This window comes from Chelmon rostratus, chromosome 14, assembly GCF_017976325.1.
Source record: "Chelmon rostratus isolate fCheRos1 chromosome 14, fCheRos1.pri, whole genome shotgun sequence".
Lineage (NCBI taxonomy): Eukaryota > Metazoa > Chordata > Actinopteri > Chaetodontiformes > Chaetodontidae > Chelmon > Chelmon rostratus.
This window is the reverse complement of record NC_055671.1, coordinates 19,338,094-19,364,585: the sequence shown is the minus strand read 5'-3', so window position 1 is coordinate 19,364,585 and position 26,492 is coordinate 19,338,094. Positions and strand designations below refer to the sequence as shown.

At 43.1% G+C, this 26,492-nt stretch overlaps 1 protein-coding gene across 1 annotated transcript in view; it reads right to left on the bottom strand.

Moving 5' to 3' along the window:
- Positions 1–6,876: 6,876 nt before the first annotated feature.
- The window catches only part of jade2 (jade family PHD finger 2), a 180,979-nt gene continuing 161,363 nt past the window's right edge, over positions 6,877–26,492 (bottom strand). Inside the window, exons 13-14 of the mRNA XM_041951897.1 lie at positions 15,113–15,258; positions 6,877–12,633 (exon numbers count right to left, since the gene is read on the bottom strand). Coding sequence (XP_041807831.1) covers positions 11,848–12,633; positions 15,113–15,258 — 932 coding nt within the window. The 3' untranslated portion in view covers positions 6,877–11,847. The remainder of the gene's footprint in view (positions 12,634–15,112; positions 15,259–26,492) is intronic.

Here is a 26,492-nt window from a genome sequence, read left to right as displayed (position 1 = left end):
CGTGGAGCGTGCTCAGCCGCTCGGATGCACTTTGGTCAATCTGAATGTTGTGAGTGACGCCAAAGACACTTTGAAATCCAATCTGAGCGGCCGCAGCATCCAGACTGAGGCGTATCTATAGAAATCTGATCTGAATCGCATTTCAAACCACCTCCAAATGTGGCCTGGATCCAATTTGCACAAATCGCACTTCATACGAATTTTTTGCTGTCCAAATCAATCTGGATGTGCCAAAAAACAGATTTGGGCTGTCGGTCTGAACGAGGCCTTCGCGGATAGCAGGTCGAGAGAGGGGAGCGAGATTTTATTGTTATTAATGAGAGTCAGAAACCGCCTGCTCTGCGCTGAGGAGATATACAGAGGAGGAGGGGAGGAGAAAAAGAGTAAGAGCAGAGACATGAAGTGGAGCTGAGAGTGAGACAGAAAATGGCAAAGCAACACAAAGTTAAAGAGATCAAGTGAGAGAGCGGCTGGACGGGGAGGAGGGAGAGGGAAATGCTTACGAGTACATCCACAGGAATCTGTTTTGGCTCTTGGGCCACACTAAGCCGGTGTTTTTCTAAAGTGAAAACAAAGCTTTTCGAAAGTGGTCAACAGAGTGGCTAAAAGCCAGCCCAGAGTTAATACCGAGCTTCAGGAAAGCAGTGGAGTAAGCTCGGTCAGGGGCTGTGTGGCTTTCTGCCGCCACTAAACGTCTCTGTGATCACTCACTGTTTTAAAGAGGCGTTGATTCAACTTAAATGGTCATTCTGAAGTCTGTTGACTTGTATTGCATCATACTGAGGTGGTCCTCTCTCGCTGATATAAATGAGCACGTTTACATGCACTCAAGACACCAGGTGACTCAGAGAAATCAGGCTCTGCAGGCAATCTGATTTAACACGCAGTAGCACTGGGCGGTCAATTCAATTTTGTTTTCAGTTAAAATTTTAGCTTCTTTAGCTTTTTTACAATTATTAAAAACAGGATAATCAAGATGAAACTGTTATTGTGCCACATTCCATTTCGCAATGATGCTCTCACTCTTTATTATTACATTCTCTCGTTATAATAAGACACTGATTTTTTTTTTGTTAAAGGAAATCCACAGTCTTTAAAGTTCAGTAAATGCACAATGATTTCAAGGTCAGAGAGTTGAACAATTGTGATCTCAATACTGATGAAAACAATCTGGATTATGATTTCTGCCACAATCGAGCAGCCTTAATACCAAGGGTGTGTACATTTCTCCTGTAGGCCGGACCTTATTTGGAAGCATGTCTTGCTTATTTGAACTGTAAAGTTTGTTTTGTTTTCGGTGTCAGTGTGTTTATCTGGGAGCGAGTGGACTGGCAAAATCTGTGCGAATGTGACTGAATTTTACAACCATTTAGCTGTGGAAACCGACTTGTTTAGACTCCGTGAGGCAACTTTCAAAGCTTCTTGTTTAGTCTGACTTCAGATGGGATCATTTTGAACACAAGGACGCGTCGCTGTGTGTAGTCTCTCCTTTCATACACCCGCTTTGCTGTCAGAGCAATGCGATCTTTGTCTGAAGTTGCTGTCATGCACATGTAAAAAGCTGATTAGAACACCGGTTATGCATGTGCATGGCCTACAAACTGTTGATCTGCAGGAGAAATGTAACTGGGAAAACCAAATTCCTCCATCTGATCAGTTTTCTAGAGAAAGTGCGAGCAAGTTACTTAAATGCATGTAAGCAAAGTGAATTTTATGTATATAGGCCAGTATCACAGCTGAGAGAGATCAACTAAACTGAGAATGTGGCTCTGTTAAACAATAGGGAGGTACACAGCAGGTGTTTAAGCTGACCTGCTGGACTAAGCTGTCCAGTTTTAACCCAGAGACTCTTTCTCACCATGTTCACACACAAATCATATCCCTAGGCCACACACACACACTGAGGGACTGCACTTTTCCAAATCTATGCAATCAAAGTACATTTTCCTTCCCTGCGTGCATCAAAGACCGGACAGCGGAGGCAGATAAATACATATTTGCCTCTGAGGAGGAAGATAAACATTTGTTCTCTGCGTGTGCAAAAGAGGAGGGGTCCGATTACGAAAGCAGTGAAGAAGAACAGTAAGGAGCGGGATAAAATAACAGAATCCAGGAGAAAGAAATGAAGCAGCGACAGACAGAGCGGTGAAATTATGAGTGGGAGACAGAAATACAGTACAGAGGGCCTCCTGACAAATGGTTGCAACCTGCATCTTAAATTCAGATTGTGATTTATCCAGATTACATTTACACCTGGAAGTAAAGTGTCTCCAGTGCCTGTGCTGAAATCTTTTCTTCATAAAACAGATTCCCACCAGCGCCCTTTTGTTAGATTAACACTTTGTGTGTGGTTCCCAGCCGAATTCAAATTTAATGTGACCAAATGTTGCTTTGACCATCAGTAGGAGACGGTAGCTTCGGCCAAATGGATCACCAGAGTGTCTGTGGTTGCATTTACACCTCCGTTTGTCTGCAGTGATATATATATACACCTAACCTGAACCTCCCAGCAGCCTAATGGTGAGAGCAGATGTAAAGGGAGGGTGATTAAGTTGCTCAGATTGTAAGGGAGGAACCATAAATGGGACTTGAGCCATGTTTCCATCCAGGTTTCAAGTTAAATTGCCAGAAATTATGTTAAAACAGATTCAGTTTCAAGAGAACAGCTTCCGAAGGCTTTTTCATTTGCTTTTGTATTTGAACAGTATAATACATTATGGGTGGGTGTTGTATGACAAGGAAACAGGAAGAACTAAGCAGTCATTGGATCGGTACTGGTTGGCTAATATATACTTATGTTTCAATAGAAACACATATAAAAGCACTGTCGGTGCTTACGAACAAAAAAGATGGTATTCAAATCTAAAAAAAGTAAATAAATTGTTAACATGTCTGAGGCACTGCATCCCAAGTCGGACTGGGTGACTGAAACATCATATTTTTAAGACTTATTGTGCCATAGTTAAGAAACAATGATAAAAGACCTGCACTACTTGCAAGGCTGACATCATTGTGCATGTTAAAAAAAATCTAAAAAAAGGTTTTCCCACACAGCTCGCTGGACTACCAGATGCTTCAACTAAGTCTAACATGGAAATCCACTTTAATAATCAGTTTCAGCACAGATAGAGCTGAAAGGTCCGCTCACTCATTCATCCAATCCTTGCCGTTTGTGTCTCTTGACATCGGCCTGATATTCGCCGACAGCATATAGCTTCACTATTCGTGCAGCAGTTTACAGGCCAGTCGTGACCCGGCGGTTGTAGCCAGCTGTTGTCTGCATTACATTTTGACTGAAAATACACATTTTGTGCATGTTGTAAAAACTCAGTTTTCAGAATGTAGACATCCTGCTGGTGCTGGATGGTGGATGTTGGATTGAGTTAAACGACAGTGGCTGCATTACTGGCACTGAGGGAACATTTGGCTCATGTGATTTTAATATTTTCTGAACAATAATGGAGGTCCGCCACAGAGGAACAGGCTACAGTATATCAGGCTTTGGATATAACTTGGTCCTATTTGTTCGCAGGATCAATTAATTGTTGGTTTTGGTCTTTTCATGGGCTTTTGTTGACAGTGAGGAGAATACAGAACACTGCCAGCCTGATCTTTGTAAGCCTTGCACATCATCGGTGGCCAATTTGATGCTGAATTTGTCTGAATACAAACACAAGAATCAACTAACCAAAGTCAAGGTTGATGATACAATACTCCGCCACAAAACTGAACTGTTTTCCTGGCTGGTCATGCCAGTTAATGTAAATTTTAACAGTTTCTGTTCTGCTTTCCTGACTCAATTGTTACAGTTTGTAAAGGAAATACTTTGATGGAGACCCGGCTGTACAGAGAGAGAGAGAGAGAGAGAGAGAGAGAGAGAGAGGGAGGGAGAGAGAGCACAGAAGGTACAGAGAGAGAGAGAGAGAGACTGAGATGAGGAGGCGAGAGGCCGAGGAGAAGGGAAGGGCCTGGTGTTGTTTATATTAGCTGCTTGTTAACTTGACTGTGCGGACAGGCTGCAAACAGAACGCAGGGGAAAGAACAAGTTGTTCTCGTTCTCTGTCTGCTTCTCTGGCTCCGGTTCAGTAAACGTCTCCCTCCTCTCCTCCCTTTCTTTCTATCCATCTCTCTCCTCTCCTCTTCCCTCGCTCTCTCTCTCCAGGCCAGAGCGAAGCGGAGTGCAACGTTTTCCCCTCCTCACACGTACTTCCACAACACGTGCCTGTCATTATTTGTCCTTAAAGCTACAGACATCCTTTTTTCTTTTTTTTTTTGTTCCTGATCTTCCTATGATTCAAAAGCGATTGGAATCGAGCCACGTGCCGGCCAAAGAGGCTGATCACCGGAGAGGAGAGGGGAGAGGAGGAGTTGTGGGGCAGGAGGGGTGCTTTTTTTTGGGATTCAGGATGGAGAAGAGAGGACTTTGCTGGTGGTGGGAGGGGGAAACGTGAGCAGGGAGGAGGAAGATGTTGGATGGCAGAGGCAGAGTAAGGTGCGCAGTTTGTGCAGATGAGAGCTTCAGTTATAAAAACATTTCTGGGAGCCGCTCTGGAGGCAGATGTAATTTGGACGTTTGTGTTGTACCACAGTGGGTGGATCCAGAGCGTTTCTGGCTAAGTGATGTTGGACTGAAGCCCACTGAAAAGGCAGAGAGTGAGAAATAGGAGCGGGGGAAGCTATCAGGACGTGCCCTTCTTCAGGTTTTCCCTAACTTTGATGGGAAAACGCACATCTGCTTGGCTTGGGGTTCTTTATGGAAAGCTGAGCGCTGTCAAAAGTTGAGAAAGGTCGAACTTGTCAGAAAGGCAGTGAGTCATGTGAAACAATTAGTTGATTAATTGACACGTCAAACCAAAGAAAACTAACTCTACGCATATTTTGATCATCGATTCTTCATCACAGTTGTTTACCAAAGGAGAGATGGAAAATATTCTCTGGTTCCAGCTTCTCAAATGTGAAGATTGGCCGCTTTTCTGTTTTATGTAATACTTCGGTGAATATCTTTTGATGTTGAGACAGTTGGTTGGACAGAACAAGGCAACTGAAGCCGTCTCCTTGGTCTCTGATCATCAAAACAATCATCAACAATCATTAGCAACCTTAGTAATCTTGTTAAAGGCTTGATGTGGTTTCTGCACTTGTGAGAAATTGTCAGGTGGTGAAATTGGTTGTTTAGGAAGGAACGACCGTGAACCACAACATCCCTGTTTCACGTCCGTCCTGAAAAATTTTATCCAATGTCATTTCCTATTTGGCTCTCATCTCATTTCCTGTAATGTTCCCACTGTTGCTGTTCAAGAAAGGCATAAAATGCTCCCCAGGAAACACAACTTCTTGTCTCCTAAGCAGCTCTGGGAGACTGAGGTTTGATCTGTTGAGCTGCAATATCGATTGCTTTCAGTGTCAATTAACCTGCCAGTTGTTTTCTTGATTACTCAATATTTGATCTAGAAAATACCAGGAAATATTGAAGAATTCCCACGAGAACCTCTCACAGGATGTCATGATGTTTTCAGATGTCTTGTTTTGTCCAACTACTAGTCCAAAATCCAAAGATACTGTTACTATCACGTTCGACAGATAGCAGCATGAAGTCCGCACATTAGAGAAGCTGGAACAATTGAAAATTGGCTATTTTTGCAGTTCAGCTAATCAATTAATTGACCGATTGCTGCAGCTCTAAAAATGCAACAATTATCAAAACAACTGCGGAACAGTTTCCTGTTGATCGACACAATGATTGATGTGCTAATCGTATGAGCTCTAGTGATCTGCTTTTTATTTATCAGAACAGCAAAGCATTTTCTCACATTAGGTAATGCGTCTAGTTTTTCTAACAGACCTTCCGCGTTCAAACCGTCTGCACTTGCCTGTATTGATCTCGGTCTATTAATTTGCTTCCCCGCAAGATCGTGAAGGGATGAGAAAAGGCCCTCTGATTCAAATCACTGCGGCTCTTTGACTCCACCAATTTAGCCTTAACTCGACAACCGAGCTCGTTTCTGCCTCCACAACGGCTCGGTTTGTATGACTAAACCTCCAATCTGTGCAGTGTGTCTGGGTTGTGGATATTGAGACCTTGAAGCCATAACTTTGCTGTAACAGAGAGGAGAGCAAAGCGTCAGTAAAAACAGAGGAAGCAGATAATGAGTCAGCTTTCTAGTTTGATACGAGCCACGGCGGCCAGCTAAAGCGTTACAAAAGAAAAAAAAAAACAGCTTCCAAAGGCTTTGTCAAAACACGGAAAATGAAAATGTTTCTAGTAGTAGTATTTGAACAGTATTATACATTATTGTAAAGGTGTATAAACTCCAGTGGTACATCGGTAGGTGGGTGGGTTTGAATGGCTGGCGTAGGACAGTAAAGCGAGGACTGAATGACATCAGAAACAGGAAGCACTAAGCATTGATTGGGTCAGTTTGCATTTCCAAATGATTGAACAGTGACAGTCTCTCGTTATTTTGATCCATTTTATAGACAGACCATCAGTAAATTCAACTTCAATTTCAGTTCTGGATACAGTTCGAGACTTTTTAACAATCAAATCATGAATCCAAACACATGATTGTGTCAACAAAGATCTCTTTGTTGAAAAAAATGTGGCATGGGAGAGAAGCTGAGGCATCAAATTAAATTGATCACCACTAAAGAATTCCGGCTTTACTGACCTTAGGACAGCCTCAAACCAACTTATTGGATGAAGGAGCAACCAAAGAGGAAGAGAGACATCCTATGAACAGAACCCTGATGTCCTTCCGCTTCCTTAAAACCACCTCAGCACGGCAGCCAATTTTTGTCTTAAAACTGTGGAAATTAAACTATTTCATCCAGTTCGTTAAATCCAACACGTTTTGGTTAAAAAAAAAAAAAGGCTTGTACAACAAAATTTACCAGCGCTTTGTAGCTGGATGATCCTAACCCGCCTCCCTGCTAATAAAAAGCTTTAAACATGATCTTTGCTCAGCTGAGGAAGTTCTGAGGAACCCAGCCCTGCTGGTGCAGTGATGTCTTTCCAAGGGGTTTTACAACTGTGTCAGCACAGTACACAGCAGCTGTGCGAATTATAGGAGTGGTTCCAATTGCCTGCAGCAATCAGTGTTGGCCTTTAACCAGCTTTTCAGAAGAAATCTAGGTGGAATGCATCATTGTGTGTAGGTGTGTTTCTGACCTGCCATTACATGATGCCCACCAGCTTATTTCTGTGGCGTAGCATTCATGCCAACTCCGGGGGGAGAGGGATTTGCTCTCACACATGCAGCAGCTCACCACTGACAAAACTGCATGGTTGTACATTTATCCATTGTGCAAAACATCTTAACCATGCACTCTAAATGGTGGGCTTGCACAAAGGAACATAACCTCCAATATTCCGCCAGAGCTGCCGATACTGACACTGATATTTCACTCTGACAATTTTAAATGCCATGACTGATATTCCAAATTAAACCCAGAGAAGAAAGAAACAAACAAAAAAAAATCTAATCTGGATCTCATATCATGCGGATATCCGACCTGACAGGAGTTGCAAAATTCAAAGATCATCAGAGCACATTTTGGGCTGCGAGCCAACACCCACACCAATGTACCACACAGAGGACAGTGATGCTTTGAAGTTGTATTCTAGTGGATATTGATAAAAAGAACCTGCAAAAGACTCCAGTCTACAGTTTCTACAAAGCGGAAGGAGAGGGCATTGAAGCCACACTGTAAATATAGAATAATAACCAGTTTGTGTATGCCAAGGCTGCACAGCATCAAGGGGAAAAAAAAAAATCTAAGATACAATTTGCCTGACAAGGTACTACGGTGCTGTTCGTGGGTTAAAATCTGACTTACAAACAGGAGAGAATCTTTAGAAACAGCAGTTCACGTAACTAGAGGAAATTCAGCCCAAAAAAGTTTTTTTTTTTTTTTTTTTTTTTTCCTGCCAGCGCTGTGCAGCCTTAGTATTTGCTACTACATGTTAAGGCCGTAAATGCGAGGCCTTGTTTAAAACCACTGTCTACAAAGTCAGGCTACTCTGAACATTAAATATTGAAACCAAGATTACATTTTTCTGTCTTTGCAACACATGTATGGTGACAACCACCAACCACCCGGTGGAGGATTCTGTGGGCCGTAATGGTACTTCACCACGTCCTCGCTTCAAAACACAAGCTTTGTTGCAGTTATTGTTGTCGTATGTGTTGTTGTGGTCATTTTCCATGTGGGTTGTAATAACGGTAGCCAACGTAGAAGTCCAAATTCCTCCACCTCTCACCCCTGCCTTTGACAAGAGGGTTTTTCCAGACTTTGCCTCTCTATGACGAAAAAGAGACAAACGTGGAGGACTAATGATGTGAATCTTCTACGATGGCTACACCTGAAGGACAAAGGAGACAGACATGCTGCGATGTCACCTGTAATAATACTCTCCTGCTGTTAGGGGGCGTTTCACTCTGAGTAGTACTTCCTGATGCAGTCAGGACCACATATACATAAAAAACTAGTCATCTTGTATATTTTAACCCTGTTATACCAGCTCTAGTGTGTGTGTGTGTGTGTGTGTGTGTGTGTGTGTGTGTGTGAAAGAGAGAGAGAGAGAGAGATGTATGTTGTGTGTTCAGTTCAGCAGCATTTGGCTTTTTCTGATGGGGGTTAATATGTGTGAGTCTGCGTTTAACAACCATTGCCTGTCCATTACTGTGGCAACAGGCTTTTCCTATGTGAAGCCCCCCTGTGAATGATCCATATTGGGTTTACTGGTGGTAGAATTAACAGCGCCCCCTGCAGTGGAGGAGGTCACATAACACCACAGCACATTTGACTGAACCCCATGGAGCTGGGTGGAACCAGGCTGAGACGTGGATTAAACCGAGCTGACCTGGACAGCACTGGCAGAGTCATCCTTATCTCACATTCGTCATCTTGAAAACCAGAGACAGAGCATGTGTATGTGTGTTTGTGTAGATAAGCTGTAAATATGCTGCCTTGATACACAGATCTGTTCTTTGGCGTGGTCACTTCAGAAGACGGGTTAGAAGCTGTCGGTACAGAAAACAAAACAGAGGAAGTAGATTGGACTTGCACCTCTATTTAAGTGTCTGTTCATCAGGCCTGGGTCAAGCAGCCCTTAAAAATTACTTGCGATGCTTTATTTCACCCAAATTTGGAACCAGACAGGTAGGGTCTGGAGAGAATGACAAGAAAGATCTTTCTGGTAGTTGACCACCAAGCCAATCTGATCTGATCTGTCCCACTCAGCTGGCAACTCAAACAAACTGAGCATTAATTATTGGTTGAGACTATTGAACCCAGGGCTGATGGTCATGTGGTCATACTGAGAGGAGGAACATGCTCAGTAGTAATTGTGTAGGAGTTCAAACAGTGAAGCTTGCCAAATAAGGAAGTTTCTAGACATACACACATCACTTTATATATATATATATATATACTGTATACGATATAAAATATGTATGTATATATATATGTATCTATGTCTTACGTCGCTTTTTCGATAAATTTTTCTAACCTTTTCTTCTTTTTTTAAAGTTTTTTTTAACCCCTGAGAATACCATGGACTGCTTTAAGTACAAAATACAACTCTCTGAGAGAACAACAAAAAGTCTTCTTTAAAAAACAAATTTACAAACAACTCAATTCAAGAACTTAAGAGCGCAGGCCTCTGAAGCTGATTATTACATTGTCATCATTCATCTAACAGGAGAACGGGTGCAGCAGAGCCATCAGTTACGAGAGCTTGTCCATGTCAAACTCCAGTGGCAGCCATGTTGGTGCTATCAACAGTGTTTGGCATCTTACTACACTGATGTCATAAATTGCACGTGAGCGATATAAAGTGTGACTCGTTTGTTGATCCACTGTGAACTCATATAGAAATTAGAAATAAGTGTAACTTTTGGGGGTTTAACTGCTCATCCAATGATGTGGATACTGGACACACTGCGTGCTCATGATGACCAGCACAGTGAGTCAGGGATTGTTCTATATGAGGACAGGAAGTGAAGGTTTAGTGGGAAAAAACGGTTCGAGAAAGCTTGAAGCTATGTAAATGTGATTTCTAAGATGCTCATAAAGCATGTGATAGGTCAACACCTGAGCCAGGCAAAGTTAAAGTTTAAAGTTCCAGTAAAGTGAATTGTTTTGTAGGCCTTGTCCAATTTTGTCTCATCACTTCATCAAAGGCCAAATGAGGCCAGCCAACAGTGACCTGTGTGACACACCTTTGTGGTTAAGTGCAAACTTCAGGCATATTTTTACATGAGAAATTTGAATAAAGAAGCTTCACTGATTCACTGACCGGACTGCTGACAGAGGAAACAGGATATACAAAGTGCAAAATTTAGCTGTTTTGCCACCAATCTAAAAAATGGCCAGCTAGCAGGCTTCTCCATGTGTATCTATTGTAGCAGCGACATGGTGGTCACAGTGTAACCCGGCCAAACTCCACTCATCGATGGCTCTGGACTGCAGCGATCTAGTTGAGGGGGGCACAGAACAGTAGGCAGCTCTTTGCACTGATCGTACTGTGTGGCTCTGCTTCGCTAACTGTTGCGGATGCTTTGTTGATTAGTGGCAAACGCTGCATTTACATCCTTGTTTCAGGCACTAGACAATTGTTAAGGTGACAAGGAGCCCAATGCTGGCTACACCCGGTAACCAATCCAGCGGGATTTCCTTTTGGTTTGATTGTTACAAATCCGATTGAGAAACGACTGATTGATTGATCTACTTACTGATTGTTTGGTTGAGTGATAAGGTTGGTGGGGCGGGGGGGGGGGGGGGGGTTGAGGGGAGGTAGGGGGCACAGGGCAAGCGACAGAAGGCACAGAGTTTCTACGATGAATTTTTCTCCAAAGATTCAGGCTAAAAAAACAAAACAAAACTGATAATTAGGAAGAATTTGAAAGCAGCTGACAAAAGTCAGATCAAATATTTCAAATATTTCAACGGCTGCGATGTGAGCAAAGGGATTTGCTTATAGTAGTATGTGTGTCAGTATGTCTGTGTGTTTGTGTCTCTGTGTGACAATCTGAATGAGCACCAGGGCTGGGGTCAGTCAATCTGCGATTCAAAAGCTGGAAACTTTTCAGCCTCAAGATAAATTTGAGAATGACGGATTTTAGTGTACAGGAATCGACATGATGAGAGCTGACCCCAACCCCGAGTGAGCTTCTATTATACACACGAGTGCTTACATTACAGCTCTTACGACTAGCTAGTTGTGCTTTTCAAGGCTGAATACATGTTGTCCCATGTCACCATCTGTACATATTCAGACCAGCTCTGGTGTGAAATTGTCTTTCCACTGAACATACTTAAGAAAACAAGGACTCATTGGATGCATCTCCGGCCATGAAGACCAAGAACGAAGCAGACCCTGAAACCAGCTTGAATAATCATAATAATGCCCCGAAGTGTTTGTTCCCAAGTCTGGCAGAAACCGCAGACATGAGGCCAGAAATGAGTACTTCAACGCCCAGAAACAAAATGAATCTGAAATCCAAAACAAACAAAAAAAAGACTACAGGTAATGTTTGTTTCCTATTTGTTGAATGCATCGCATTTTGTGGTAAGCTGACGACAAACTACGGTCCGGTGGAGAAGCTTTACTGTACGACAGGCAAACAGCTACATTCAAATTCACCCCAAAAACAAAGCAGGTAAGAGCTGAAGAGATTTTCCACGGGTAAATGTGACGGGGATTTGGTTGAACAAAGCCATACAGCCGTGTTTTGTAGACTGTATACTGGGCACAGATGGAGAAACAATTAGCCAGTGGGACTCTGCTTGGATAACTGTGTGTTTGTGTGTGTGTGTGTGTGTGTTAGTTGGAGTCTCAGTGCTTTAGGATGCCAGCACGCTCCTTCTCAGCAGGTCCTCGTTCCCAGAATGCAACTGCGGCAAGCGGAGTTTGCGTCCGCCAGAACGTGTGTCCGTATCACTCTGCTCGCCGTCAGAGAAGTACCCGTCAGTCTCGGCAGCGTCCAGCAGGGACGTGTCCTTTCCTGTGAGTGGGAGGTCCACAGACTCCAGCCCTCCACTGTAGCTCCTACCTCTGGATTTACCCTGGCGGGACAGACGGAGCCGCGGCGCCCCGCCACGCAGGATCGCCCCTGTGTCGGGCACTGTGTTCCCGGGGCTGGAGGCGGGAGGTGGAGACGAGCTTGCAGTGAAACCAGATCCGGCCCCTGATGCAACACCGTTCCCTGTGTGGATGTTGTCCCACCGGCCGGAGTCCTCCGAGATGTGACAGGAATCCATTTTGGAGATGGGTGGCTGCGGCGGAGGGTCCCTGTGCAGGTCAGAGCTCCTGGTCTGGTGGTGATGAAGGTGGTGGTGCAGGGCCTTGGAAGAGCTCCGGGACCTTTCCCCTTTCCGGACCACATGGCTGGGCTTTTCCTCCGCCGCGCTCGCCCAGAGGCTCTTTGCAGTGGAGGGGCTGCAGGCGGCGGAGGCAGCCGCTGCAGACAGGAGCGTCTGGGGCTGGTTGGGGGCGGCGGACGGCGGGTGTCCACGAGCGCGGGGCTTGTTGCTGCCTCGCGGTTTGCGTCCCAGCTGTGGTGTTTTCCAGGTGGACTGCATTGAGTTCTCCATCATCAGGTTGAGCAGGCTCTCCTCGCCCTGCAGGAGCTGAGTGCGAGGAGAAGACGAGAGGAGGTGAGAAAGAGAAAGAAGAGAGAGCCGAATCAGGTCACGTTCAAAGATTTTATGCAAATCGTTTATATCTGGAATGCTGCTTGTTGATCAAAACAATAATTTGCTCGCTCTCTGGGGTTTTGAAACCTCACATTCTTGCCGGTAATATTTTGGAACAAAAACTCCCCACCCACCATCACCACCACCACCGCCGCCACCACCACCACCTACCCACATTTCCAACAGCTCAACAGTGCAGGATGTGAGCAACTGACGTCACAAGAAGTTTTGTTGTCAAGCAAAAAAAACCCAAAACAACAATTAAATGACAAAGCTGACATTTTCTAACAGCAACACTGCGATGTTTAATCTCTTCCTCAGATGTTTCTCTTGAAAACTCTTATTTGCTCTGTTGTGGTGTAAAATTCAGCATCAAGCCCTTTGTAAAAACTCCTCAAGGATATCAGGTTTTCATATTAACATCCCGAACAACAACATTCTCGAACAATGGAGTTATATCATGCATTCTGGTTGGAGCCCCCTGCCAATCAATACACAAACAGAGCACATTCCCGAGGAGAACAGCGGGTCAGCCACAGTGCAGCTCCGCTCTGACCATCAAACTGATCAACCCACGAATGAGGGGTGAGCAAAACTCACACAGCCCAAAACTCCGCTGGCATAAAGATGAAACCGAAATAATAACAATTAAAAATAAAAGGTGTTTTTTGCGACATCTGACATAACTTTGGATGATTTTCAGTTTGGGAAATTGAAAATCACAACATGTAAGTTTTAAAACCAGTAAACCAGTAAGTGCAAATGGCCTTAAATCACTAATTTTCCCCAAAGGGCTTGTTTCACATGCTATTAAAGGAGAAAAAAAATTGTGTTGTCTTATACGTTTGACTCTGATAGCATCATAAACTTAAATTCCTAAAACGTAAACACTTCTGCCGACGCTAACGATCAGTGAAACACTTTGCGGAGGTGCTTTTGTGGACCGTTCGCTCAGGAGCTTTGAAGTCAGCTGGATCAATGAGCCTTGATTGGAAAGCAAGAGAGCTCACTCACATCTCCTTTGATCCTCGCGCAGGGAAACTCCGAATGAGCACAATTCACCAACTTTTTCTGACTGTCAGCGTCTCAAGATCCAAGCTAATACTTCGGCTCTCCCAGGAGTCCCATTTCTTTGGTGGAAACCACTTTAGAAACTGATGTTAATGTCACTTCAAGGACATTCTGGTAATATTGTGTATTTTTGTGATTGTCAACAAATCCTATGAAAAGACCAAAACCAAAACATCAAAGCGGATTTCTACATTTATTTCTAAAAAAAAGAAACAGTAGTGTGTGCATCAGAAATACAATGTCAATGTTTTTATATGAGGATCTTTTTTACATTTATGTACAAATATTTTTGTGGGGAGACAAATTTGTGAACGCTTCCATGCACATTCATTAATATTGAGACTGATCTGACTCCATACGAGTATTTCCAGCAAGAGGACGCTGTTTATGGGATCAATTCAAAATAAACTACAGTGCCCATGTTAATCACAGTGATGCAACAGTGTGGATCATTGATGCATTTTTATAATTTCTGGACAATAATGGAGCTCTGTAGCACAGAGGAATGAACTCTATCAGCCTTTGCTCACACAGGAGTCTTTCAGTTTGTTAGACGGATCAATTAATTGTTGGTTTTAGTATTTTCATTGGATTTGCTGACAGTAGGAAAAACACTGAATATCACCACACCAGACAGCATAAATCACACAGTACAATGTGTCCATGAGTTAATTCTGTCTTTTTTTGTAGTCAGTTGTGCTGCTGACCTTAATAGTGTCTTCTTACTTTGAGCCACCAACATGCACAGATTTACTCATTGGTGTTTTTCATCGTTGTACAAAACAGGCAGTATTATTGTAGTAGTTATTAAGTTTGTTTGAAACAGTTGACTTCTCCTAAAAACGTCCATCCTACACAATTCTCTGCTTTTGTGGCCATCGCTTTAGTCTGGATTTCAGCCCCGTCGCCCCTTTTTTTTGACTAGGAACTTCATACGTCTTTGGATGTCCGTCTCACTCACGCCTGTAGGAGGCTGTAGTTTCTTATTTGGCTCCTGGCATTGGTTTAGTCCACCAGTGAAGTGAACTGGGACTCAGTTCAAGAGGTGATGGATTATTTGACGCTGCTGCTCATTTCAGCTGTTTGAATTTTGCAATTTGTGCTGCTGTTCCCTGCCAAGAGCCAGACTGCAGCTCTGTCCAATCCTCCTACTCCCTTAACTAGTCTGATCCGTGCTGTCTGCACGTACCGACGCTCAAATTATGTTCAGCTTGCAGATCACTTAAGTGAAAATCCACATTTGGATTCAATCCATTGGCCTTTTATCGACGTAGCTATCAGAAGATTACAGTTAACTCAGAAATAGCATCACGTTGCAGACCTCCTGCTGCTGAAGCCCTACCTGGTCGGAGAGGAGGCTGCCGCTCTTGTCCCGATGTTGGGCGCCCAGAGCCCACTGGCTCAGCATGTCATCGGCGGTGATCTGAACCGACTGGGCGAGCCAGCTGTCGAACAAAGAGTTGTCCAATGGGAAGGACTTTGACAGACCTAAAGGAAGGGGGGCAGGGAGAGAGTAGGGTGGGAGGAAGAGATGGGTGATATCGAGACAGGGGAAAGGAAGAAGGAGAGGGAGAGAAAGACAAAGCAGACAGGTGAGGGGTGCTGCATATTTTTCAGAAATGAATACAATACAGAAGAGTTTGTGCTACAAGCATCAGTGGAGTTGAAGGGGATTGTCTATCAAATGAAGCCGAGAAGTAAAAGGCATAAATAAAGTAAGAGCATCAAGTCCTCTCAGAGCTGCAATGCAAGACTTCTGTGCCAAACCTTAAATCCTACAATTGTGTTTAACACAGGGTTAGCTTCGTCACTTCACTCCATTCAAAAGTGACACTTCATTTCAAAGATTAATGGTAATTGGGCTTTTTTTCTTTAAAAACTAGCGATGAAGCAACATTCACAATTTTCAAATGTTAAAGACAAACCACTCAATCTGGACAACTTTTCCCCAGTTTAACAATCCAAGTGCTAATCCTCAGTCTGAGCTGGAAGAATGCAACATCTCCAAACGAAGACAATCAAAAATGCAATGTAACATCTCAAAATTGGCATCATTCTCTCACATAGCGCCTGTAAATGTTAGTTTTTCCATTTTAGCCTCATCACAATTCTAAACGGGCAGAAGAAAAAAAACAACTTGACACAGTGACACTTACAGTGTGTGGCAGTAAACTCCAAATCCAAACACATTTCTGTTGTTTCATCAATAATGAACAGATAAACCCATTTTACAGCAGAAATCCTGTTTCCTGTCTCATTCCCAACACTGTGTGTGTGTGTGTGTGTATAATTAGGAGATTTTCATGGCTCCTTTTCTATCATTGTGGCCTGTGAAAGTGCTGCCAAAGCACTGTGTGTCTGTCTGTGGCATTTTACTCTTTCTTACTCTGACACACACACACACACACACACACACACACACACACACACACACACACACACACACACACACACACACACACACAGTGCACAATGCAGTGAATACAGTGAGGCTTAAGGAGAGAACAGAGAATTGGGGGGTTGGATCCACTAGCTCATGCACTTCTCTTCTGTTCCCACAGAGAACTAACACTCAGAGGTAGAAAAGCTGGGCTGCTTTGATAGCATTTCATTAAATCAGTGTCAGTATCCAGTATTGTCTTCCTGGTACCTTGTCCAATTCATTTAAGTTTGGCTTTAGGCAATTTTAAGTTACTAAAGTTATAAATAACTTCATAATTTAGAACTAAAAGTCATGTTTTTCCTGACAGATTACATGCTTGATATCTAGCTAAGTCACAACCTGAATGTCTTGCACATTGCTCATTGCTGACAAAGAATAGAGAGGAGATTAAAGAGATGCTTTACTCATTTGGACCCAAATCTGAAATGCAATGTAGGAACTGCAGCTGTCTCTGGAAATGTTCTAGAGTTGGAACCCCAGGAACCACTCTTATTTTGATGAATAACTGTAACACATAGAAACAACCGCAGAAACTGTGTGGAAGCTGCCAAGTCTAAAAAATTTCAGTCAGCACATCCACCATGTAGACAAAAAACAACCAAAGCCATTTCCTCTGATGAAAAAAACAAAAACAAAAAAACACCTTTAACTAAAAGAGTGCACTCAGCAGAGTGCAGATCTCCACCAGATGTGTCTGGAGACATGGGGGTGTAGCAGTTGTGGCACCTTCTGGCCGGTTAGGGGGGGTGTAGAGTCAGCCGTCAATGGTGGTTTACAGTTGGTTTTTCAAAAAGTTGTGAACCACCGCAACCATGAGAGATCCTTGCGCATACAGTCATAAAGGTGCACAAAAAAAAATACTCGGCTGATTGGTCCAGTAGTATTAGAGATCAGCTGCAGACATATACATACATGCACACACACAACAGATGCATGAGCCCCTCTAGGCTGATGCCTGGCAGAGATCATTTTAGACAAAAGTGTGTGCAAAAGAAAATGTTTGAAATCAAAATGATCTCAAAGTCTAGACGGTGTATCATCCAGTGAATGGAAAAATAATGAATGTAGTGTTTTTAATTGGCTAGAAACAAACATTAACCTTTGCATAAGAACAGTGTCATATCCTCTTTGGGGAACAACTGCATCTTACCAACCTACAGTAGCACGTAAATTCGACAAACACACGATGAAAAATGCCGCCACGCGTGTGCACATTTTTCTGCTCTGAGCTCCTTTCTCTCTTTTCTTGTCTCTGTCTTTCCAGCCTCCCCGTAAATCTTCAGTGCCTATAATGATCTGCCAAGCAGGACGGCAGGAGGTGCTGTTAGGGTGGCTTTCACACCAGCTATCTCACACACACAGACACACACACACACACACACCCCGAGCCGGTCGTTTCCATGACGCAGCATGTCTCTGCAGGAGTCGAGAAAGCTCTGAGGGAGGGAATAGGTGACAGAGGGAAAAAAAGAGGCAGTGAAGAAGTGTGCAGAAGACAGGAAGGGATGATAGAGGGAAGGCGAGAGTAGAGTTCAGATGAAGAGGAAGAGGAAGGTGGGAGGGACGACGAAAACACGCCACTCTGTCGTCTGCAGCTCTGTTCAAATTCTCTCACATAGGGTCCATCCAGACATTATTTTTGCTGTACTACAGCTGTCAAATACAGAAGCAAGACTAAGAGTCTATAGCCAAGCTCGCTGCTCTGTGAGGCTGCACTGACACAGCAGTAGTATGAGCTAAATGCTAACATGAGCATGCTAACATGCTCACAATGTCAATGCATGCTGATGTTTAGCAGGTATAATGTTTGCCATATTCACAGTCAAGTTAGCTTGTTAGCATGCTAAAATTTGCTAATTAGCACTAAACAGGAGGAAAATGTTAGTTTTTATGGAATTACTCTATGTATTTAGCACCATTTAAATGAAAATACATAGCAGAAATAATACTCTAATACCAGAAATGAGTAGAAATTGCAGCTTTCTTTCAAGCTTAAATATGCTGCAGGAAATAACATTTAAATCCAGAGGAAGCCCACTGACAGTGGACCTGTGTCTTTTAAACCACATGACACCACTGACTCCTCCTCCTCCTGCAGCTAACATGTTGAACTAACGGGATATTGTCGGCTAATGCTGTGTATCAGAAGGTGATGGTGCCGTTAAAGCCATCTCAAGCCCCAGTTCAAGGCTGAGTCACGAGACAACAGCAGTTCGGGGTGCAGTTGTCCTCGGTTGCAGTGTGCACCGCTCTCACAGCGACAAAAGGCCCAGGATGGCGTAAAAGAACAGCTGATATTGTAGCAGCGAACAATGATTTGCTAGCCAGCGCTACTAAGGCTGTGCAGGGTAAGGAATGTGCTAGCAGGACAGGGCCAAGACCAGGCCTGTACATGACAGAGACTGTGTGTGTGTGTGTGTTGCTCGGTTTAAAGCCCTCACTACAGTCTGATGATTGTTCTCGGGTGCCAGCCGTCTGCCTGGAAACTCCACCAGAAACCCAGAGATAGAAACACAGAAACTGAAAGAGCATAAAGGTGCAGGAGGAGCAAGAGAGCGATCAAACGACCCATCAGAGCGACGAAGGCGAGACGAGACGTGCGGCAGGCAGAAACAGAGCAAAAATACCTGAATAAAGGAGCGAAATCACATAATAGGACACAATAATGGCAGCCAGAATAAAAAGCTCAGCATGAATCAACAGAAATGAACCTGTCAGAGCTGTTCTCTACAACAAAAGAGACGTTTTACTTTTCTGTCTCTTACCATATTGTGTGAAAATGAGCTCGCACTATTTCTAAGCTGTAATTTGGCCTCATTATTTTTTTTGAATACCTGCATGAATTCAGGTTTTTCCTGCTTCAACACGATGCTAAAGGAAAAATCCCTATACACCTTAAAAGGGTTAAAAAACATACAGAATTGAATGAAATGAATTTTCGAGCCTGTTGTGCTTTTGATCAGAAAGAAAGAGGGCTGGCATCTTTGTAGAGATGCTATCCCACACTGAAATTCAACAATACAGAGAGAAAGCCACCATGCAGGACACACAGATGCCTCAGTAACTATAGCCTGAAACAGCAGCAGACACTGCAGCCAAGACTTACAGGCACCTTTCTCACTTGTTAGAAACGGTAACAGCTCAAGGCTCTTTTGCTTTTACTAGCTGTGCTTCCATCAATGTATTTTTATACGTATTTTGAAGAATTGCATTCGAAAAAAGCAACATCCTTAATTTTGCAAAAAGTTTTGACGATCACTTGAGGTGGTTTTTTGGTTTTACACAAAAAAGTTAACATGCTGAATGGGGAATGGAGAGGCTGTCGTCAGAAGCCGAAGAAGAAGAAGAAGAAGAAGGCGAAGACAACAACGACCAGTACCACCAGCACGAAAAAGAAGACGACGAAGAAGAAGTCAAACAAGAAGAAGAAGAAGAAGAAGAAGAAGAAGGAGTGGCCTCATAGCTCCACATAGATCTTGTCATCTTGTTGCACCCTCTTCTTCTGCAATAACATAGTGGTTTTCCGACTGGAGAATTGGTGCCACCCACTGCTTAGCTTAATGAACCAACTTCTAATAATTGCATGAAGGTAATGGATGGAAGCAAGAATTCATCCATGTTTTTTTTTTCTTCTTGAAATTCAGTTAAAATTCACAATAAACTTGGATGGAAACCCAGCTACTGTCTCCATCAGGCCAGGCACAAAAAGGGAGTCACAAAAAAAAACCTGAACCTGGCTCAACTTCTGCCACAACGCAGCCCAACATCCAATCAAATGTGTGCAACAGTTAGGTTACACTGCATTGTGAAAAGTTAAGTTGATTTTTATTACATCATAAATCTTTGGTACCTTCACAAAGCCGGCACCTGGTTTTGACCTCTCTCGTTGTAACCCAGCAGGGCTCGAAGGGCATTTTCTTTGGTTGGAGGTGTCATCAGTGGACACAGACCAAATTTACTTTGCAGGTGATTTGTTTACTTCCCTCGCGGGTATTATTTCAACCACGCACGTGACTGCTGATGCATAAACATGCTGGAATGTCCTTGAGTATTGTTTGTCATTTTCCAAAGTGGAAAATAAACAAAGGCTGTTCAGGAAATCTCATTTCTGTTAGATGAGCCACTGAAATCAGTTACTGTACTGAATAAACTCTGAGCAGGCGGCACTGTCAGAATTACGTTACATTTAAATTATACAATGGCTAGCTTACAAAAGGCTGTACGTCAGGTTTCCATCATCCAAAATCTCTTCATAGTCCGCCAGTGAAGTCTTTGTGGATGTTTTCCAGTCAATGTAAATTTGTCTAACAACACTCCAACATGCAGATTAGATTGGATCGTAATTAGATTGGATTGCTATGGATCTCAGTGTTAAGGATGAAGCTCCTCTGTGCCTATGAAGGTGACACCAGAAAGATTTTAAAACAGTCTCCCTTTTCCAAATCACCACTGGCATATGGGCGCCGCTAATAAACAGTGGGGATAGGGGACAGTACATCTGAGAAGGAGTTCTGGTACATATCTGTCTTCTTGATCCCAGAACACTAAGAGGAAGACAAAGCCCTGGGAGTCAGGACCAGACCCGACAGAGAACAGATGGCCTGACACACAAACACACACACTGAGACTGTGAGATATGAACACATACGGCATGCAAAAACAAACACACAGATGACACACTGAGACAGGAACGATATATATGTGTGTGTCTGTGTGTGTGTGTGTGTATATATATAAAACACTGGCAAAGGAAAGCATAGACACACGCGCAAATGCAGACAAACGATACGGTTGCACACAACAAAAGTACACCACATACACAGAAGGGCTTGTTTGTCATGGAAACACAATGTGAGGGATGATTTCCCAGCGTCTATTCAACACCAAGTTGCAGTCCCTATTCCTCATCAGTCAGATGGAGAGGCCGAGACAGCAAGAGAGGAAGAAAGACAGAAAGATAAACAGAAAGAAGGAGTGCTAAAACACAGAGGGGGAAAAAAAAGAGACAGATTCACGGTGAAGAGCAGGAAAACTGAAAGAGATAAATAGAGGAGGGAGATAATATCAGAGCAGGAAGCAAGCGAGGCAGAGCCAAACTGCTCTCCTGTCCTGTGTTATCGTCCCTCTGTTTATTGATCAAATTCACTCCGACAGGAAAATACTGTTGGCTCGGCGACCCTCTGCTCTAGTTGAATAAGGAAATGAGAGAAAGTCCTGCGTCATCGCTGATAGTCGCTGTGTGAGTGGGCGAAAAGCTTGAATCATCTCGGCCAGATTGAATCTCGACTGTACTGAAGGATACAAAGGCACAAATGATGATGGACAGTCTGTACTGTACATACTGTGCTTGTACTGTATATGTAGTAAAAGATTAACTTGATCGGACCTTTAATGACTGACACTGATTTATAAATATTCAAAGTGTTCCGTCTCCTCCAAATTAAAAGAATTCAGTATTTCCTTGAGGACATGAGACCCTCTGAAGCTCACATCACAGTGCAAAGCAACAGTCTCCCATTACACCCATTATAATGACATTTTTCAAATTTAGACTCTCTTTAAAAGGAAATTCAAATTATGGGGCTCTTATTTTTGTGGTTTTCACCATCCTTCCTGTTGGAAGGACAAACTACTGCACAGTGAACAGTGACATGGTGATTAGCAGGTCACGAGACATCTAGGTTAAAACTATGCTCTATTAGGTTTAATAGAGAAAGGTGTTAAAATGTGTAGGTTACATACAGACCAGTTTTTCAGCAACTATATTTCAGTGTGAAGCAGGTCCTTATTCTGTAATGTGCACTATTTCACTTTTCAGTTAAACTTCAGACCAGTTTTAACTCAAACATCGAGACACCTTTTGACCTTAAAATCACTGCTTACTGGGGCGTTTAACTGTACTGGAAGTGAGAACGAAAGTCAGTTGAACAGTTGCTTAAAATGCTCTGCTGGACTGTTGCTGCATCTCTATATCACAGCAATACGTTTTTTTGGGGGGGCAAAAATAATTCACATGAGATTCGTGATTTTTTTATTCTGATCAATTCAGAAATCCCAAAAATTGCCTCATGTATGTCGTTCATAACATTCTGAACGGAAAGGGTATAAAAGCACAGCGCAGCACGCAGCGCCAGAGTTATCTGGAACTCACCTGCAATAAAAGCAATCGTCTAATAACTCAATAACCAGCTCTGTGTGAATACTTTGCACGCTATCTTCCAGAGACTAACATCAGCAAAGTAGAACACCAAAGCACAGCACTCGCAGACGAGCTGGCCAGCCCACACTCACTTCACCGCATCCAGCCAACGCTGATCAGCTGACCAGAAAAACAAAGCGAAAAAAGAAAAACCTGCTCCTGCAGAGCACTGTGGATAACGGCGGGTATTTCCCACAGCTCAAGACGAAACGTTAGTGACTGCAGCTCGGTGCACTGATTTTTTTTCCCTTAACACATACACACAAAATGCATCTAACCAGTCATGTTGGCCAGTAATTTGCTTCTATTTCTTTATTCTTACACAGGCAAGTGAGTGGAGTAAGAGCCTGAAAATGGCGCCCCCTTTTCGGAATCAAATTGTGAGATCCCTCCTTGTAATAGTCAAGCTAAGAAAGGTGGCGTACCTGCCGCTACTTCATGCAGGAGATTCAGGCTGACAAATGCTCCGCATACGAGCCCGTTTCTCAAAACTCCAAAGAGCCAAAACTTCAAACTCCTACAAGTGGAAACCGAATCTTTGCAGCTGCACGGCTGGATTTTATGTCACAGAAATGTCCACAATAGAGTGAGGTTAAGCTTAGCTGTATATAATTCCAACCAAAATGCTCTAATCCCACAAAGGCAGGAGCCCGTTTCTTTATCGAGAGAGCAGCTCCAGGTTTCATCCTTTGATGACAGCATGAAGTCTTTGTCGGGTGGTTTTTGTAGCTTTGAGCAACGTTCTGTCATGTTCGTTTTTCTGAGATCACAGGAAGGAATGGAGCTCCTCATAATTTACATGTCGCTTAGCGCCGCTGCCAGTGTGCCAGTATGTCCTGTTTATGCATTTGCGATGCCTTTCATGTGTCTTATGCGTTGCGTGCTGATGTTTGTCTTCTAGCACGCTGCAGGACTCCGATGACTTGACCTCTGACCTCTCTTTGAGAAGGGCAGGGGGTAAGAGATGTGAATTTAGCTTTCAGGGTCTGTAAAGTAGCAAAACACTGTGATTATCCATCAAGTAGTTGAACTGCTTCTTCTACTCCTGCACATGAAAAGGAGGATAAATGATATTAGAGAGTTAGTCATCAGAACTCCTTTTCATTTAGGCGCTCAGATATTAATCATGTACAGTAATTGTCTGTGCAGCCCACAGCTTTTTACAGAACATCATTGCAGGAATATTCGCAACTTATTAGATCTGGGTAGGTATAAACAAGGATTATGCAAGGCTACAAATCCACCCACTTCATGTCCTACATATAGAAGCTATTCACAGCGGAGGAGCTCTTTTTTAGAGGAAGCCTGAAGATATGGAGGACTTTGTTTTCCATTTTATTCGCCCACACAAACATACAGTATATCACAAATTGAGCGTTTCTTTCCCTTTCTTTCCTTGTTTGAATGTTAATAGTTTATTTTCTTATACAATAACAAAACTTTTACTTTTGATTTACTTTTTTTTTTTTAACTCTTAGTTTCATTGGCAACACTTAAATACTTTAAGTCCCAATATTTAGCATTTAGCACTTAGCATTGTGTATTTTAAACCATTTGTAAAATGTTTAAATAACGGCTTATAAATGCTCATATCAAATCTCAATTTTTTCTAACAAATATGATAATTTTCTCAAATAACAGTGTCACTATTTGGACAAAAAGTCCAAAAGTCACTCCACTGAAGCCTATGATTCAATATTTTTAGTGCAAAGGATCCCGTCTGCATGTTGCTGACCCTGCGGTTTCCTGCTACCCTTCATTTGATCTTTATTCTATCAGTCATTTAACATGTGCGGTTGTTGCCTTCTTTAGAACGGCTTTGAGTGGTTGTGTTATTTTGAAGGGAAGCCTTTCCAAAATAAAAGCCTGAGAGCCATAACCTGAAAGAGAGGGAAACACCGTGTTTGATCCTGACAGCGCGCTCTGGTTCTGCCACGACCGACAGCACCAGCCCTCATCAAACTGTCACAGCTCCACTGCCCCATGAAGCAGCCGCAGCTGAAAAAATAAACCCAGTATGTTTGCGGGATGTCGGGAAATACGACATTACGATGGCTGCCGACACATCCGAGGGTGGCAACTTTCAAAACAAGCCTGTCTACACATCAGTGGATGCAGATGGAGAGGTAAACAGACGGACATGAGCAGAGGGATGGATATTCAATTTAAAACCTGAAGCTCCCATGTTTATGAATAGAGAAGCTTTGGCGTCTGCACCCCTGATTTAACACATCAGTCAACACATTTCCACCCTCGCTAACATGAATCTGGATAATTTCCTGAGAAAATCGAGCTCTCAGCCACAAAAAACAGTTCTGCGTAGATTTCTCCAGGCCAAACATGTCACTTCTGCTCAGTGGCAAATAAAAAAAATAAACCTCTCTCACTGCTTCGAGACGGACAAACTGCTTCAGAGCACAATATCTTTTAGACTTTTACAAGGACGTCTGCGCACTGAAATGTTAATTTGCACCCCGATAGTCAGGCAGGTGGCTTGTCTCGTGTTGATGACTTAAAAGCTACAGATTCAATCACCACAGCCGCGAGCGCGCGTCCATCAATAGTCTATCTGGTGTCCTGGAGCGAGACACTGAGCCTTTATCTCCTCGTTCACTTCCAGTCGCTGCAGTTACGAGCGCCAGCCAGATGCCTGTGAATTGTCAAAGTTACGTACGTTTATCTGCGTGCTCAGTTTCCATTTAGTGTTTGTCTTGTGAGCATCATACAGTGTGCAGCTGTAACGCTGGGCAGTGGGGAGTGGATCACCTTCCAGCAGGACAGACAGCCATTATCATCTGTCCTCATCTCCCTAATGATGAGGATTGGCAGTGACAGGCCTCTCTCCCTTATTCTACCAGTGTCGCTCTCCCAATGGCTCATTAATGACAAACACTGACGCTGACAGAGCTTCTCTCTCTCGCTTTTCAGCTTCACCATCATGTCTATGCCTGCCTTCTCCACCTATTATTTATATTTGGATTATGGATCAAAATTCTTTCCATTTAGACAAAACTCAGGGCAGGGAGGCGTTTAGTAAAACTTTGTTTTACAAAAATGAGACTTTAGGATTGGGCTACGTGAGGAATGTGATTGATTGACATGTTAATCTGGATTTATCAACGTCAGGTCGACGTTAAGGGTTAACAGGGGTCTCGCCATAGATATCAAGACCAGGTGGATGTAGGTACCGAACATGATCAGGCAGTGATTTGCTTTTATTATATTCCCCAGATAACTGTGTTGACATTCCTCAGAGGATGCAAAGGTTTTGTCGAGCAGGAGCTTCGCAGTGGAAATGGCTCTGCAAGACGTGTGTTACTGAAAATGAGAAGACAACTGGGCCAATTTTCAACTTTCAGCTTCATGTGGTGCTCAGTCTCCCCCGGCAACAGAAACACTAAAGCACTAAATACTACAGTACCCATGAGCCTCGTCAGCTGCTGCACCCACAGGGCCGGGTGATTATTTTCATTTTCAAAAAAGCCCACTAATTGTTAAGTCCATAAAATGTCAGAATATAAAGATGTGACCACCATAAGTCCCTACAGCCAAGACTAGCTTCAGAGCTTCAGTTTACAATCGAATAAAAAGGAAAAAACCTGCACTCTTCATGTTGGACAGGTGGGAAGCGTCTCATGTTCGGCATCTTTTACTTCATAAATGACTAAAGCCATTAAAACAATTCTTGTCTGAAATTTTCTGCTGATCAGTTCATGTTTTCTCCCTCATGTGTCATATTTGATTGTGGTTAAGTCAACCTGAGACTGTGTAGAGCACTAAGCTTTTAATCTGCCTGTTTGTAGGATAGTTTACTGTTTAGACTCCCAACCAGAGGACGAAAGTCCTGGAGCTCAGTATGATTGTACCTGATGTTAAACCTCTGTGAAGGCCATTCTCCAGTTCCACAGGCTAAAACCATGTGATTTATTGATTACAGGAAAGCTGAGAGGAGGTCTGTCTGATTTACAGGGATGGCGTTTTTATAATATCCACTTTTGCTGCATCTCTCGCCCTCACTTTTCTTGTGCTCGCCTCTCTGTGAGTGACGCTGCACTGCCAACTTGATTGATGCATCAGATC